Source organism: Rhincodon typus, chromosome 1, assembly GCF_021869965.1.
Source record: "Rhincodon typus isolate 14 chromosome 1, sRhiTyp1.1, whole genome shotgun sequence".
NCBI classification, from domain to species: Eukaryota; Metazoa; Chordata; class Chondrichthyes; order Orectolobiformes; family Rhincodontidae; genus Rhincodon; species Rhincodon typus.
Window position 1 is genome coordinate 138,900,857 of NC_063332.1, and position 18,265 is coordinate 138,919,121.

Here is an 18,265-nt window from a genome sequence, read left to right on the forward strand (position 1 = left end):
CCTTCACTTCTTCCTGTCCCGCAGGCCCGACCAGTCCCCCTCCACTGACACCCTCATCCGCTTAGCCGAACTCGTCCTCACCCTCAACAACTTCTCTTTCAATTTCAAAGAATACAAACCAATGTATTTACTTGGTCATCCATTTCTTTGTCCTCTACTATAAATTCCTGTTTCTGACCAATGCTTTCTTTCTGTAGTTATCTTCCTAACATTCACAAACCATTCATTAGTTTCGAACCTACAATACCAAATTGCTGTATGTTGTGAAGTGATTCATTCACCACCTTTATAAGTTTGATTTGCTTCTTTCTAGCACGTAGAGAGTGATTCAGCCTCTTGTAGTTAGAGCATTGCTTTCCCCACCTGGACATGTTTCTTTTGTGTGATGTCTGCCACAATATCTATATCCTGTCCTGTGATCTTGTTTCATGTATTTCTGCAAGTATTCTTCCTCTTTAACCAACCTGTTCTCATTTGGCCTTGAATGTCGAGCAGCATAATAACCTCATGTATTTCCATTAATGTGCTCCGGCTGACGATTGACTAACTCAGACCTTCTGGGCATGTTATTGCTCTTCTTTCAGACGTGCACTCAGTGACTGGAGCTATTTTGCCCAAGACAATTGTCCAAACTCAAGATTCAGCTCGATGTAGGTATGGTCACAAATTGACCAGTAGTCTCTCTCTCGCCAAACTCTAATGTGGAGCATGCATCAATCATAAGAAATATTAAATATGGGATTCAAAGCGCATTTTAAAAGCCTTTAAAATCTCTACACTTGTTGCTCCTCAGTGAAATCTAGGCTGCTATACACAGTTTGTGGCATTCCTTTTCCCACACTGATAGTGTTGTTACTCTTATAATGCTTTGTTTTTAACTAATTGTTATTAGTTTATAGTTTTGCTACTGAAAGAGAAAAAAAATCCAATTTTTTTGTCTCTATTTCCTTTCATTTTCATATCAGTGAATGCAAGCTGTAGAACTATCCTGATTTACCTAGTAATTCAAAGTTGCAAATCAACACATCTTGAGCAGCACCACTAACACTATGTCAGAAGTGATGGGAGTTCAATTTCTCACAGGCTGCACACAAAAAAGGTACATACAACAGAGGCAAAAGTCAACTAACTATTGCAAGCCAAACAGGACAGTAAGGCTAGAATTGCATTTCACTGAACTCCAGAACCTTCATAAAGGTAACAAGCCCTAGACCTTTCAACATGGACTGTAGAGTGACGAACCACCATGACTTTTCAGAGATTGACTGTAATTTGACCCATTGTCCTAGGCCTCCAAACAAACCTTCTTGGGACACATTTGGTCCTGGGTTCCCTAGTCTTTTTTGGGGCCATTTACTGTGCAGACATTAGGCATTGCTTGTATACAGGGGAGATCTGCAAGTGTCCACGAGGGATACGAACATATTCACAATAGCCTGTGTACTTAGCCTGCTTCAAAGACCCCTTCCTCCCAGTCTCATGAAACTGCTAGCACCCTTGACATTCAATCATTACCATCTCTATATCTCCTATTAACATCCTAGACTTTGCCATTAAATCAGAAACTGAAGATGAGTCATACCACACTTGAAGCATAACTTTCTCTCTCCATAGATGTTGTCAGCCCAGCATTTTGTTTCGACTTCCAGCATCTACAGTATTTTGCCTTCAACCATATAAACACTTTGGCTCCAAAACCTGGTCAAAGCCTAGGAATTCAGTCCTCAGTAACTCATCTACTAATCTTTAAAGTCTGTCTACCATCTACAATACACAAGTCAAGTGTGTGAAGAAATACTCCTTATAGAATCCCCAGCGTGGTAACAGGCCATTCAGCCCAACAAGTCCACACCAACTTTCCAAACAGCATCCCACCCAGACTCACCCTCTTACCCTATCCCTGTAACCCTGGATTTCCCATGGCTAATCAATCTAACTTGTACATCCCTGGACACTCTAGGCAATTTAGTATGGCCAATCCACCTAACCTGCACATCTTTGGACGGTGGGAGGAAACTGGAGTATCCGGAGTAAACCCATGTAGACACAGGGAGAATATGCAAACACCACACAGACAGTTGCCCAAGTCTAGAATTGAACCCAGGTCCCTGGTGCTGTGAGGCAATAGTGCTAACCACTATGCTGCTCCACTCTTGATGGATACAGCTCCAACATTCAAGGAGCTTGTCATCAACCAGGACAAAGCAGTCTGCTAGGTTAGCATCTCATCCACCACCTTCATTCCCCTTGCCTCTGGATGCTCAGAGGCAGCTGCATGCACTAGGTACAAGATGCACAGTAGCAACTCACCATGGCTCCTTTCAAACTCATGATATCTACCAACTAGAAAAGGTGAGGACAGCAAATGTGTGGGAAAACCACCATCAGCAAGCCTTCCATTTCAAGCCACATACCATTATGATTTGAAACTATATCACTGTGATAGTACAGACTTCAGAATTTTAATAACTGCTCATGGATTGAATGAATCAACCAAAGATAAACCGTCATATTCAAAAGCAGCAGCAATAACTCTGTCTGGAATAAACTATTAAAAAGGACAAGGACAAACTTGTATAGAAGTTTAAAGCAATTAGCCGTGTCTGGCAAAAGAAGGAGTGGAGGCGAAGGAACAAAACTGCTTTGACACCTATTTGATAAACTGGATGCTTTATTGCCACAAAAGGACAAGGATTGTCCTGCAGAAGGAGTTAAAAGTTAATCAATCACAGGAAAGCTGTCTTCAAACAGACAGTTAAGACCAAATGGAATAAGCTGCAGACTTCAGTAATTTGGATGAAAGGACTTTAAAAACACTCAATAATATCGCACAGATCTGAAAGACGAAATTCTGTATAAGAATCGAACAGCAGAACTCGAGAACAATTTTGCACAAGGATCTTACCCTGGACACTTCCAGAGACAGATTACTGTTGGTGGGATCGTAACCAAATTCCACCATTAATTGGGCGATAACCAAGTTGGGTTGAGAGGCTTAACTTGCTTACTTTAATGGTCTTATTTTGGATGCTACATACAATAAAATTTAATCACCATTTCAGTACTTGATAGTGTGAGATTTCTCAATAAGTAGTTAAATTACAAGGTAAGTCAGTAATTGACCCACAACAACTGTCAACAAGTCAAAATCCTGGGACTCCCTTCATAACAGACATCAAGGAATGCAGCAGTTCAAGGCGGCAGCTCACTACTACTTTCCAGGGTAATTAAGAATGGGCAGTAAATGCTGGCTAAGCGAGCAAATGCTCAAGTCTCATGAACAAATTAAGAAAAAAAAACAACTCCATGACCAATGACTCAGACTGAAAAGGCTGTGATCAGCAATGTGCTGCAAGGATTGGTGCTGGGTCCACAGTTGTTTGACATTTATATAAAACAGATGTGGATAAAAATATAGGAGGCATGGTTATAAGTTTGCAATTGACACCAGAATTGGTGGTAAAGCAGACAATGAACAAAGTTATCTAAGAGTACAATGGGATATTGTTCAATTAGACCAGTGGGCCATGGAATAGCAGATGGAATTTAATTCAGATTAATGCTATATGTTGCATTTTGGTAATGTAAACCAGGCAGGACTTAGTGTTTGTGGTAGAGCCGTGGGGAGTGTTGCCAAAAGAAGAGACTTAGGATGCAGGTATACAGTGCCTTAAAAGTAGTGTCAAAGGTAAGCATGCTTGCCTTCATTGGTCACAGCATTAAGTACAGGAGTTGGGATGTCATGTTATAGCTGTACAAGACATTGATGAAGCCACACGTAGAGTACTGTGTACAATTCTGGTCACCTTGCTACAGGCAGGAAGTTATCAACTGGAAAGGTGTGCAGAACAAATGGATGTTGGATAATAGATGTACAGAACAGGATGACTGTAAGGTTTGAGTTAAGGAGAGGCTAGACAGGCTGGGACTTTCCTCCCTGCAGGATTAGATGCTATGCGGTGACCTCAGGTTTAAAAGATTATGTAGGGCATAAATAAGGTGAATAACCAATGTCTTTTCTCCAGGATAGAGGATTGCAAAACTAGGAGGCATAGGTTTAAGGAGAGGGGGGACCCGGGGGAAATAAAGCTTTCCACAAAAGGTGGTGCATATATAGAACGAGCTGCCAGAGGAAGTGGTAGATGTAAACATTTCGACAGGTGCTTGGATAAGAAAGGTTTAGAGGGATATGGGTCAATTGCAGGCAAAAATGAAACTGGTTATCATGGACAAGTTGGTCCAAAGGGCCGCTTCCATGCTATACATCTCTATGACTTTATGATCAACCTCGCTCAACTCTGAGCCCAAGGCCATGTCAGCAATCCCACCATATACCATCTCAAGCTTTTTCAACCACAGTCAATCACAACTTTCAGCAGGGTCCTCACTTAGCAACGGCTGTTGGCCCAATTGAGATGTTTCACAGGAACAGCAGGAGGCCATTCAGCTACTCAAGTCTGTTCTGCCATTCAATTAACGAATGACTGCTGTGTGGCCTAAATCTATATACCGGTCTTTGGCCCATTTTCTTTAAACCTTGGCTTAACAAAAATTTCTCTCAGATTTAAAATTAACTGATCGAGTATCGACTGTCATTTGTGGAAGAGTATCCCAAACCTCTACCAGCCTGTATGTGTGTAAAACTGCCTCCTAACATATCTCTCCTGAACTGTCCTGCCCTAATTCTCAGACAATGCACTGTAATTCTAGAATCTCCAACCAGTAGAAATAGTTTCTTCCTATTGATATCTTGAAGTCTTTGATCAGATCACCTCCTAACCTTCCAAATTCTAGAGGAAAACAGGCCCAATTTGTATAATCTCTCCTCATACCTGGACTTTCGGGCTAAAGCTATCATTCTTTAAGCTTACACTGTATTCGTTCCAAGGCCAATATATCCTTCCTCAGGTGTAATGCCCAGATCTGCATTAAGTGGAATTTAACCAGGACTTTAAAATACTGCAGCATAACTTCTGCATCCTTATACTCCAGTCCTCTAGATATAAAAGCCAGCATTCCATTAGCTTTCTGGAATTAGTTTCTGCACCTACTCAGGTTATTTTAAACATCTATACGCCTGAACCAAGTGTCTTTGAATATCCACTGTATTTAACTTCATATCATCTAGAAAGTACCCTGATCTATCCTTCATTGGTCCTCACATTTGCTTTTCAAACAGATCACAGACGATTTAGGAAACATTGACACAGGTTTCAGTGAAACTCTTCAGTAGAGGATGTGCTCCAGTGGAATCTTTCAGCATTGTCCACAGGTGCTCAACTATACTTGTGGTCCTGGGTGAAAAGTGTCACATGAGATGCTGTTCTGAAGATTCTCAGTTACTACAAAACATTGCTAAAATGTATCAACAAAATCTATGCACATACAAGTTTCTAGGATTCGAAAATTTGTGTCATTTCACCAATTATACTCTGGAATTTGTCAGAAACCCATTGGAAAAGGAAAGGCATATTTGCCATTTCTAGAATTTTCCAGGCACACAGTAGAATCTTTGCTTGATCCTTGTCAGGCAAATGACAACATGAGCAACCGCTTGAGGAATTCTTGCTGCTCCACTACAATCATAGTTTTATACAACCGGGTTCTCAAAGCATGGTTAATATTTATTACAAGATGTAGTCCCGATTGAGCATCTTACAACTGGACAATGCATGCAGTCTAGAACAACAGAAACCCTCATTAATTCTCACACTCAAATATTCCAAATGGGTTAAGTAACGGATTTTCCAGCTTGATGGTGTACATGGGTATTGGCAACATGCTTATGGCAGTGCCCATTTTCACTGGTCTCATGCAAAAAGGTACTTTGTAGCTGACTCCACAGAATATAAATGCCCTTAATTACTTAGCATAATCATAGGTAGACTCGACAGATCAAGTCCTTGCTTAGAAAGCAGCTAAATCCTGTTTGCTTGTGTTTTTTTTTTTACATGACATTTACTGAAGAATAAGGAGAAAAATCTTGACAATCTGAAGATTGAATAACTTTGTACATGTCACGATTTATATAAAATGATTACATTTCAGCTGCGAAAAGTGAATGTTAATTCTTCATTTATTAAATTTTTTTCCCACTACTTAAAAAAGTCCAAATGATAAATTGTTCCTTGATGAATCAGACTTTAGACTTTGTATTTTCTGGATAGGAACCAAACCTTCATTGGCTCTTTCTTACCCTTCATGTTAATCAGATTTCTGTACTCCAGCTGAAACTGTTCATCTGAGTTCTCTGCACTCATTAGGCACCTAATTATAAAAGAAGTTGGTGATTAGGACGATTCAATTCATTTTCAATGCAAACAGGAACAAAGTTAAGCCGGAATGAATCGCAAATGTAAAGGATATGAAGAAGATGATTCCACGTGTCCCAAGTTGTTCAGTGAGGCAAGGAGGAAATAGCAGAGGCACTTGCAAAAATTTTCAATTCCTCTCTGGCTACAGGAGATGTGGGTGCAGTCAAATGTGGTACAATTTTTGATACCAAGGGAGCAAGAGACAAACCAGGAAACCTACAGGCCAATCAGTCTAACCCTAATGGCAGGGAAGCAATTCTAAGGGACAGAATCAGTCTGTGTTGGAGAGGTAGGGATTAACCAAGAATAGTCAGCATAGTTTTGTTAAGGGAGGTCATGTCTGAAAAATTCAGTCATGTTGATCAATAAGGTGACAAGGCATGTAGACAAGGGCAATGCTTTTATTGCTGTCTACTTTATCACAAGCCATGCTGAAGTCAAAGTTCTGCATGGGAGACTGACAGCAAAGGTATAGCCCAAGGGATCCAAGGAAATTTGGTAAATTAGATCAAAAAATTGGCTGAGCAGGAAGCAGAAGATTCTGGTTGAGGGGTGTTTTTCCAAGTGGACATCTTCTCCAGTGGAGTCCCACAGTGGTCAGTATTGGGGCCTTTACCATTTGTGGTTCATATAATGTAGGAGGGTTGATCAGTAAGTCTGCAGATGATACAAAAATTGGTGGAATGGTGAATAGTCAAGAGGATAGTCTTAGCCTACAAGAGTTGATCAGATAGGCTGATCAGTGGCAAATGGAATTCAACCTGGATAAATGTGAGGTGATGCACTTAGACAGGACAAACAAGTCAAGTGAATACATGATGAGCTATAGGACCCTGAGAAGTTCAGAGGATCAAAGAGACCTTGGTGTGCATGTACACTGGTCCCTTAAGGTATAGTGACAGGTGGATAAAGTGGTTAAGGCAGCATACGTATGCTTCCTTTATTAGTTGAGGCACATTGAGTTGAAGAGTAGGGAGAATTTACTAGAACTGAATAAAATGTTGGTTAGGTGGCAGCCAGAGTATTGTGTGCAGTTCTGGAATCCACATAAGGTGGTGATAGTACTGTAGAGAATGCAGACATTTACCAGGATATTGATTGGGCTAGAAAGTTTCAGTTATGAAAAGTGATTGGACAGACTAAAGTTGGTTTTCCTTAGGAGCAGAGGAGATCCCCACCATCTTGTCCTTTGATGCTGTTCCTGCTTCTTCCTCCCTTCTGCTTTGTCAACAGCCCAGAAGCAGGCCAGTGAATTGAGACAGCGATGGGCCAGGAGTCCAGTAAATGAGGCTGAAGCAAGGCTGGGGCAGATAGGCCAAATGCCCAATAAGAAACTGGACAGAATAAGATGTGTACACCAGGCTCTGCTGGCCAAGTAAAACCATTACAATCAGAAAATGCAAACAGGCGGAAATTGAATTATTATAGATTAAACTGCTGCTCACCTATACGTATATTCTGAAATATTGATTCTCCCTTTTTCTCCAGTGGTTTCTGTCCTGCTTGTTAGATTAACAGTATTTCCAAACAAACAATAACGAGGCATCCTCTGGCCTATTACGCCAGTGACCACTTCCCCAGTGTGAATACCTATAGTGATCTGAAGTGAAAGAAATTATAAATATCCAAAATATTCCAAACTAAAAAAAAAGTGAATCAGGAGACAAAACAATAAGCAGCTGTTTCTTACACACAAAGTGAAAAGATCTGACATTCTGACACCAAAATACCTCAGTGAATAACTGAAAGCATATGATTCAATGAATCTCAACACAATAACAGTGATTTTGCCACTGATGTTCAACTAAAATGAGCCAGATCAACAGGAATTTGAAACAGTTAAGCTAAACTGGGGGTAATTTGCTAGTTGTAGGGATTGGGCTCTTGTCGTACCACGGTAGTGTTCCCACCTCTGGGCCAGAAGTCCAGGTTCAAGTCTCCCCTCCTCTGGAGATGTGTAATAACATGTCTGAACAAGTTGATTAAAATATCAACCGGTGGGATTCTTGCTTACCAGAAAATTTGCAAATTGTGGCCACACAGCCACTAAAACGCATTGAACACTGGCAGCAGAGACCAGCGCACACACACAACTATTCAAATTACTTCTAATCTCAGTAGTAACATTGAACAATAGAAAAACATTTTTTGATACATCAATTCTTTTCTGGAATGGTCACTTTTACATTGCTAGGCATCATGGTCATAGAGATGCAGAATGCAAAATAAACGTACTTTAGCCCATCGTAATAGCAACAGTACAAAAACAGCTAACTAAACGTTGTAACCTCATTTTTCCACCAATTGGTCTATAATCTTGTACACCTTGGCACTGCAAATGCACACTGAAATACTTAAAACGTTTTGACGGTTTCTGCCTTATAAAAAGATCCCAATGTTCCAGGGTTTCATTGTTTTAGACGTGTTAGCAAGGAAGATAAAAGAGGTGGAGGAGTTGCATTGCTAATCAGGGAGAATGTTACATCTGGACTCAGAGGACATACTGGAGGGCTCATCCACTGAAGCAATATGGGTGCAATCATTGCAATAGGATTATACTACAGACCCTCCAACAGCCACCGAGAGATTGGGAAACAAACATGTAAGCAGATTATGGAAAGGTGCAATAAAAACAGAATTGTCATTGTGGGTGACTTTCACTTCCCCAATATTAGAGCTAGAGGCTATCAACGGAGTCCCTTAGACGGGGCAGAATTTGTTAAGTGTATCCAAAAAGGTTTCTTGAAACAGTATGTGGATAGTCTAACTAGAGGAGGGTCCACACTAGACCTTGCATTGGCTATTGAGCCTGGCCAGATGACTGACTTTTCAGTGGGAGAGTATTTTGGAAACACTGATCGTAACTCCTTAACTTTTAAGATAACTATGAATAACGATAAGTCAGATCCTTGTGGGAAGGCACTAAATTGGGGGAGGGCAAATTATGTCAGGATTAGGCAGGAGCTAGTGAATGTTAATTGGGAGGAGCTGTTGTCAGATAAGTCCACATTTGATATGTGGGAGTCGTTTAAAGAACTGCTGATGAGAGTTCAAGACTTGCAGGTTCCAGGAAGGAGGAAGGACAACAATGGCAAGGTAAGGAACCCTTAGATAATAAAGGTAGTTAGTGAATTTAGTCAAAAGGGAAAAAGAAGCATATGTAAGGTTTAGGAAGCTAAAAATCGCCAGGGCCCATGAGGAATATAAAGGAAGCAGGGAATTAGGAAAGTAAGAAGGGGCTACAAAATAACCTTGGCAAGTAGCATTAAAGAGAATTCCAAGGCATTCTATAGATATATTAAAAGCAAGGGGATAACTAGGAAGAAGGTAGAACCACTCAAGGATAAAGAAGGGAACTTGTGCTTCGAGGCAGAGGAAGTGGGCAAGACCCTAAATGAATACTTTGCATTGGTGTTCACCAGGAAGGATATGGTGGATAGTGAGATTTGTGCGGAGCATATTAATATGCTAGGGCATTTTGAGATCAAGAAAGAAGTGGTGTTGGATCTCTTGAAGAGCATTAAGATGGATAAGTCCTCAGGGCCCAATGGTATTTTTTTCCATTCATTTGTGGGATGTGGGCATCGCTGGCTGGCCAGCATTTCTTGCCCATCCCTAGTTGCCCTTGAGAAGGTGGTGGTGAGCTGCCTTCTTGAACCACTGCAGTCCTCCTGCTGTGGGTTGACACACAAATGCTACGAGGGAGGGAATTCCAGGATTTTGACCCAGCAGGTGAAGGAACAGTGATATATTTTAACTCAGGATGGTGAGTGACGTGGAGGGGAACTTGGAGGTGGTTGCTGTTCCCACATGTCTGCTGCCCTTGTCCTTCTAGATGGAAGTGGTCATGGGTTTGGAAGGTGCTGTCTGAGGATCTTGTAGATAGTACACACTGCTGCTACTGAGTGTTGGTGGTGGAGGGAGTGGATGTAGTGCCAATCAAGCAGGCATTTTGTCTGGATGTTGTCAAGCTTCTTGAAAGTCATTGGGGCTGTACTCATCCAGGCAAGTGGGGAGTATTCCATCACACTCCTGACTTATGCCTTGTAGATGGTGGACAGGCTTTGAGGAGTCAGGAAACGAGTTACTCGTCACAGTATTCCCAGCTTCTGGCCTGCTCTTGTAGCCACTGTGTTAATGTGGGGAGTCCAGTTGAGTTTCTGGTCAAAGATAATCCCCAGGATGTTGATAGTGGGGGATTTAGTGATGGTAACACCATTGAATGTCAAGGGGCGGTGGTTAGATTGTCTCTTATTGGTGATGGTCATAGCCTGGCATTTATGTGGCACAAATGTCACTTGCCACTGGTCAGCCCAAGCCTGGATATTGTCCAGATCTTGTTGCATTTGGACATGGACTGCTTCAGTATCTGAGGAGTCGCGAGTGGTGCTGAACATTGTGCAATCATCAGCAAACATCCCCACTTCTGACCTTATGATGGAGGGAATGTCATTGATGAAGCAGCTGAAGACGGTTGGGGCCCGGGACACTACCCTGAGGAACTCCTGCAGAGATATCCTGGGGCTGAGATGATTGACCTCCAACAAACATGACCAGCTTCCTATATGTCAGGTATGACTCCAACCACCAGAGAGAGTTTGCCTCCTAATACCCATTGATTCCAGTTTTGCTAGGGCTCCTTGATGCCACACTGAGTCGACTGCAGCCTCGATATCAAGGACTGTCACTCTCACCTCACCTCTGGAATTCAGCTCTTTTGTCCATGCTTGAACCAAGGCTGTCATGAGATCAGCAGCTGACTGGCCCTGGTGGAAACCAAACTGGGCATCACTGAGCAGGTTGTTTCAGAGGTAGTAGGAACTGCAGATGCTGGAGAATCTGAGATAACAAGGTGTACAGCTGGATGAACACAGCAGGCCGAGCAGCATTCCTGCTCAGCCTGCTGTGTTCATCCAGCTCTACACCTTGTTATCACTGCGCAGGTTATTTCTGAGCAGGTGCGGCTTGATAGCACTGTTGATGACACCTTCCATCACTTTACTGATGATTGAGAGGAGACTGATGGGGTGGTAATTGGCCAGGTTGGATTTGTTCTGCTTTTTGTGTACAGGACATACTTGGGCAATTTTCTACATTGTCGGGTAGATACTAGTGTTGCAACTGTACTGGAACAGCTTGGCTAAGGGAGCGGCAAGTTCTGGAGCACAAGTCTTCAGTACTATTGCCGGAATATTGTCAGGGCCTGTAGCTTTATAAGACTTTGGTTAAGCCACACCCAACGTACGGTGTTCAATTCTGGTCTCCACACTACAGGAAGGATGTGGAGGCTTTGGAGAGGGTGCAGAAGAGGTTTACCAGGATGCTGCCTGGATTAGAGGATTTGAACAATAAAAGGGAGAGACTAGAAAAACTCAGGTTGTTTGAGTGGCAGAGGCAGTGGGGTGATTTGATAGAAGTCTATAAAATTATGAGATGCGTAGATAGGTTGACAGTCAGAATCAGTTTCCTCCCCCCCGCCCCAAGAGTTAAAATGTCTAATATTATTAGGGGACATACATTTAAGGTGAGAGGGGGCAAGTTCAAAGGAGGCGTGAGGCACAGGATTTTTTTTTAAAAAAAGCAGAGTGGTAGGAGTCTGGAACACACTGTCAGAGCTGGTAGAGGAGGCAGATACAATAAGCGCATTTAAACGGAATTTCAGATAAGCACATGAATATTCAAGGAATGGGGGTATATGGACCAAGGGCAGTCAGAAGAGATAAGCCTCATTTGGCATAATGTTCAGCACAATATAGTGGGCTGAAGGTCCTGCTCCTGTGCTGTACAGTTCTATGTTTATAATGCCTCTTTTATTAACCCATTTTGTATATCATCCCTTCTCAACTGTAAGTGATTCTTTTACCATTACAGCTACATCATTCCTCTTTGTCATCCACTCTATTCTTTCCAAAGACTCACTATCCAGGGATATTGAGCTGCCAACTTTGCCCTTCCTTTAGCTAGGTTTCATTATCGCAATTATATCGTGGGGCCCTCTGTCTCCTTAGTTGATCTGCCTTCTTTGCAATACTCTTTGTACTGATCTCAAAACTGCGTGACCATGGTCTCGGCTCCGCCCTCTGCAGTTGGATCCTCAGCTTTCAGACCCATAGGCTGCAGTAAAGATAGGTAATGCCCCTCCTCCACAATAACATTCAACACGAGCTCCCCAAGGGTGCACCCTCAGCCCTCTCCTGTCCTCCCTGTACACTTACAACTGTTGCCAAGTTCTGAACAAACGCCATCTACAAGTTTGCTGACGACACCACCATAGTGGGACAGACATTTAACAATGACAAGTCAAAAAACAGAAGGGAGATAGAGGGCTTGCTGACGTGGTGCAATGAAAAAATACACAGTCTGTCTCTTAATGTCAGCAAAACTAAAGAACTGATCATTGACTTCAGAAGGAAAGGGAGGAGAACATACCCTAAATCTACATCAACAGAACTGAGGTTGAGAGGGTGAAGAGCATCAAGTTCCTAGGAGTGATGATAACAGAGAACAACTGACAACTCGTCCTGGACTTCCTGCGTAAATGCGACAGTCAAGGAGGTACAACAACACCTCTTCTTCCTCAGGTGGCTCAGGAAATTTGGCACGTCCATGAAAGGTCCTTCACTAACTTCTACAGATGCACCATTGAAAGCATACTGTCTGGGTGCACAATGGCCTGGTTTGGCAACTGCTCTGCCCAGGACCGTAAGAAATTACAAAAGATGGTATACACAGCCCAGACCTTCACAGAAGCCAACCTTCCATCCATGGACTCCATTTACACGGCTCGCTACCACAGAAAGACAGCCAACAAAGACCCATTGCAGCCCGGAAACGACCTCCTACAACTTCTTCCGTCAGGCAGAAGATACAGAAGCCTGAACACACGCACAAACAGGTTCAGGAACAACCTCTTTCTGGCCATTATCAGACTGTTGACTGGACTCTAGCCTCAAATGGTGTAATATGCAATGTAACCTATATGTCTCTAAGTCCTTTTGATCTGTCCATCCTTTGCTTGTTGTGATCTGCTTGTACTACTCGTAAACAAAGCTTTACACTATTTCAGTACACATGACAATAAAATCAAAACATCAAGTGTAAACAGCTCAACCCTGTCAATGTCCTATTCTGGTTGCTTTTTGTCTTTGTTTCTTTGTCCTTGCAAGTTGCGACTACCCCACTAATTTATACCTTTCATTTCCTGATTTGAATCTGACACATCTAAGCCTAAACTTTGGTTTCCAACCCCCAGGCTAACTTAAAACCTCATCAACAGAACAAAAGCCTCTGCAAGGATATTTGTCCCAACCCTGCCCAGGTACAATCCGTCAGGCTTGTACAGGTCCCCAGAAACTGTCCCAGTGCCTCAAGAATCTAACCTAGGCCTGTTGTTTCTGCCTGCTCCTGCTCCACAGAACTCATCTCTTACTACCTCAACTCGATATTTTACCCTTTTATCCAGTTCCTTCCCACTTACATCCCAATTCCTCTGGTGTCAGTTTGAATTTCTACTTTGTGGGTTCCAGCCCCCTCTTTACCATGGGCGTACAATCTCTTTACACACCCGTTGCTCATCAAGATGGTCTCAGGGCTCTTCTTCTTGGGAAAACGGTCTGAACCGTTGGATCATCCATCACCGTCCTTCATCTAGCCAAATTCATCCTCAACCTGAACAACAACAACTCAAAACTCCTCCCACTTCCATCAGATCAAAGGAGTGACCATAGGTCCCTCAGCTATGCCGGTCTTCGTGGGGTATATGTAACATTCCCTCGAATATCAATGTCACCATCAGTGCAGCTTCTCTGAACAATCAACTAGACAGTTTGTTAACTGACTAAATTAACAAACCAGTGACTATAGCTTCAGCATTTGCTGGTTTTCAGATCAGCCTCCATGTCATCTCCAAGATGGAGCTCCTGTGCAGGCTTGCTAATGCTTTCTAGTCTCCTGTTCAATTCATTTTTCTGGTGTTGCACTGCATCCTCGTTGAGACCATCTTGCATTCTTTCAGTCTCATTCAACAGACTCCAATTTCTCACTGAATCAAGATCCAAGAACTATCTATCTTCGAAAATGGTCCTCAAATGTACCTACACCACAGGAACTGCAATAGTTCAGGAAGATAGATCTCCACTACCTTGTCAGGGGTGATTCTTGATAGGCAAAAAATATGCTGACCAGGTCAGCAATGCTTACATCTCAATGAGTAAAACAAAATTCCAACTTCAGATTCTAAGCCAGAGTTTGCATCTAACAGATATGTTGAATGCATACACATCAGTAGTGGTTTTAGATCATTATGAGTGCACTATTCGATCCATCTGGCCTAGAGCCAAAGTATGATGCAGAAAACAGCTTTGTGCAGGGGAGGTCATACCTCACGAACTTGATCAAGTTTTTTGAGGAGGTGACAAAGCTGATTGAAGGGGGAGAAACATTGTCGTCTACATAGACTTCAGTGAAGTCTTTGACAAGGTCCCTCATGGTGACTGGTATAAAAAGGTGAAGTTAGAGAAGACAGACCTCCATTCCAAAAGGCATCCTTCCACTGCTACCCTCTGTCTCCTCTGACTAAAGGCAGTTCTGTATCCATCTCGTCAGCTCATCCCGGATACCATGCAACTTCACTTTTTGTATCAGTCTCAAAGGCTTTACTGAAGTCCATGTAGACAGCATCAATTGCTTTTCCCTCAATTAACTTTGTTACCTCCTCAAAAAACCAATCAAGCTGGTGAGGCACAACCTCCCCTGCACAAAACCATGCTCTATATAACTAATAAGTCCATTTGCTTCTAAACGCATACATATTTTGTCCTCGAGAATCTTTTCCAATAAATTTCCCTACCACTGATGTCCCCAGATCTGTAATTTCCAGAATTATCCCAATTACACTTCTTAAACAATGGAAAACATGACTATTCTCCGGTCATCTGGGACTTCACCTATGGCTAAAAAGAGAATATAAAAGATGTTTGTTAATGCTCCAGCAATTTGTTCTCTTGCCTCTGTCAAAATTCTGGGACATCTATCGGGTCCCAGGGACCTACCTACTTTAATACTTAAGACACTCAAAACGTTTTCCTTCTTTAATAGCAACTTCGCTTAGAAATTCAACACTCCCTTCCATGAGATCATCCTCCACCAATTCCTTCTCTGGTGAATATTGACACAACGTATTCGTTTAAGACCTCACCCATCTCTTCTGGCTCCACACAGATTCCCTCCTTTATCCTTGAGTGGGCCAACCGTTTCCCTGGCTACCCTCATGCTTTTTATGCATGTATAAAAAGCCTTGGGATTCTCCTCAATCCTGTTTGCTAATGACTTTTCATGATCTCTTTTCGCCCTTCTGATTCCTTGTTTAAGTTCTTTCCCGCTTTCCTTGTATACTTCAAGGGCTTTGTCAGTTCCCATCCTCCTAGACCTTACGTATGCTTCCTTTTTCCTTTTTGACCGAGGTAATAACATCCCTGGTCATCCAAAGTTCACCTAAATTACCATACCTATCCTTCATTCTCACAGGAACATTCTGCTCCTGAACTCTTATCAACTGCCATTTCAAATTTTCCCACATGTCCGATGTGGATTTACCCTCAGACAGCCACCTCCAATCAACGTTCTCCAGTTCCTGCCTAACACTGTTGTAGTTCACCTTCCTCCATTTTAACACCTTCACCTGAGGATTGCTGTTATCCCTATCCATGACTACCTTTAAATGCACAGTATTATTGTCACAATTCCTGAAATGGTCACCAACTGAAACTTCACTCACCTGGCTGCGCTCATATCCCAAAACCAGGTCCGGTATAATCCGTTCCCTGGTTTGATGTTTACATAATTATCAAGAAACCCTCCCGAATGGTCCTTACAAATTCTTCCCCATCCAAGGCCCTAGCACAAAGTGAAACCCAGTCAATACTGGGGAAGTTAAAATCACCCACCACAACAACCCTATTGTTTTTTTTTACATCTTTCCAAAGTCTGTCTACATATTCTCTCCTATCTCCTGCTGGCTGTTGGGAGGCCTGTAGTATACCCCCAACATTGTGATTTGACTTTTCCTATTCCTGGATTCTGCCCAAATTGCTTTGCTGTACGAGTCCTTGGATGGAGCTGTGAGATACTCCTTTACCAGTAAAGCAACTGCGGCACCCCTTTTACATCCCTATCACATTTGAAAGATCTAAATCCTGGGCCATTTAGCTGCCAGTCCTGTCCCGCTTTCAGCCAAGTCTCCATAATCACAATAATGTCATAGTTCCAAGGAATAACCAATTTGAAAAGTTAATCTGCCTTGCTTATACTTCTCACATTCAAACACATGCATTTCAGACCACCTCTCCTGTTCTTTTCAGTAGCATTTCCTGCCTGTCCTTGTTCTTAGTCACGTTTGCTTTGGTTTCTACCCCTCCCTCAATTTCTGCATTTACTGCCCTACTTCTGTGGTTCCCATCCCCCTGCCATAGTAGTTTAAACGATCCAACCACTCTACCGAGGTACTCCCGCGCGCACCCCCCTCCCCCACCACCGCAGCACCCCCCACCCCCGTCAGGGCCATTAGTCCCAGTCCTACCCAAATGTAACCCATCCCATTCATACAGGTCCCACCTTCCCCAGAACTGGTTCCAATGCCCCACGAATCTGAAATCCCCACCACCCTCAACCACAACATCTCTTCAGCTACGTGTTCATCCTACATATCTTGCTGTTTCTACTCCAATTAACTCGTGGCACTGGTAGTAATGTTGAAATAACTTCCTTTAAAAAGGTCCTATGTTCCAATTTTCTTGCTAGTTCTCTACATTCTGCTTCTGGGAACTTTTTTGTTTAAACCTATGTCATTAGTACCAACATGTAGCATGACCATTGGTTACTCACCCTCCTTTCCAGAATGTCCTGCAACGGGTCGGAGACATCCAGCACCCTCACTTCATCGAGGCGAGGTACCATCCTGCACTCTCATTTGCAGCCACAGAGACACCTGTATTCCCCTTATGATTGAACCCCCTATAACTACAGCATTTCCATGCCCATTTCCCCCTCCCTCTGCAGCAGAGTCAACCATAGTGTCATGAATTTGCTGCTGTTATGCCCCGAGAGGCTATTCCTCTCAACAGTATCCCAGCCTATTCAGCCTCTCCCTATTGCTCAAACTCTCCATTCCTGGCAAAATCCTCGTAAATCTTTTCCGAACACTTCCAAGTTTAACAACATCTTTCCTATCACAAGGAGACCAGAACTGAACACAGTTTTCCAGAAGTCTAATGCCCTGTACAGCCACAGCATGACCTCTCAACTCCTACACTCAATGCACTGACCAAAAAAAGAGAGAGTACTAAACACCTTCACTACCCTGTCTACCTGCAACTCTACTTTCAAGGAGCTATGAACCTGCACCCCAAGGTCCCTTTGTTCAGCAACATCCCCCACAGCCTTACCAGTTGCCTTACTAAAATGTAGCACCTCTCATTTTTCTAGATTGAACTCTCGGCACATCGGCCCACATGATCAAGGTCACTATGGCAAAGTGTGAGTCATGTTGAATTTTGTGGCTCGACTCTTGCCACAAGATCAAATGTATTTTCTCACTGTATCTTACCAAACTTGCCACATTAATTGGTGTTTCAGCATTTGGTTATTTTCTTTGCTCTGCCAGAGTAAGTGCAACACTCTGCTTTCAGTAGCCCCATGCTTATTTATGACAATGCATCCACTTCCTACCACTGCTTTTAGTTCGATACTTCTCTGCTGCATGAAACATCTTCCTTCATGCACTCTCATTATGACCTGATCCTCCCACATCACAAGCACTGCCTATCCTCAGTGGTGCCTCCTCACTCCCAGAACATCCCTACACCTTTTTATCTCTTACACCAGCTTTAACAGCAGTGCCACCCACTTTTGTCTGATCCATTATTTTCCTTTATGTCATTACAAGTCAAGACATT

General features: G+C 42.7%; 1 protein-coding gene across 2 annotated transcripts in view; it reads right to left on the reverse strand.

The window, feature by feature from the left end:
* Positions 1-6,058: 6,058 nt before the first annotated feature.
* Positions 6,059-18,265, reverse strand: part of gucy1b1 (guanylate cyclase 1 soluble subunit beta 1) — a 171,437-nt gene continuing 159,230 nt past the window's right edge. For both annotated transcript variants that reach the window (XM_048603896.1, XM_048603903.1), the window contains 2 exons: positions 7,760-7,914; positions 6,059-6,267 (listed from right to left, as the gene is read on the reverse strand). In XM_048603896.1, coding sequence (XP_048459853.1) covers positions 6,144-6,267; positions 7,760-7,914 — 279 coding nt within the window. In that variant the 3' untranslated portion in view covers positions 6,059-6,143. The remainder of the gene's footprint in view (positions 6,268-7,759; positions 7,915-18,265) is intronic.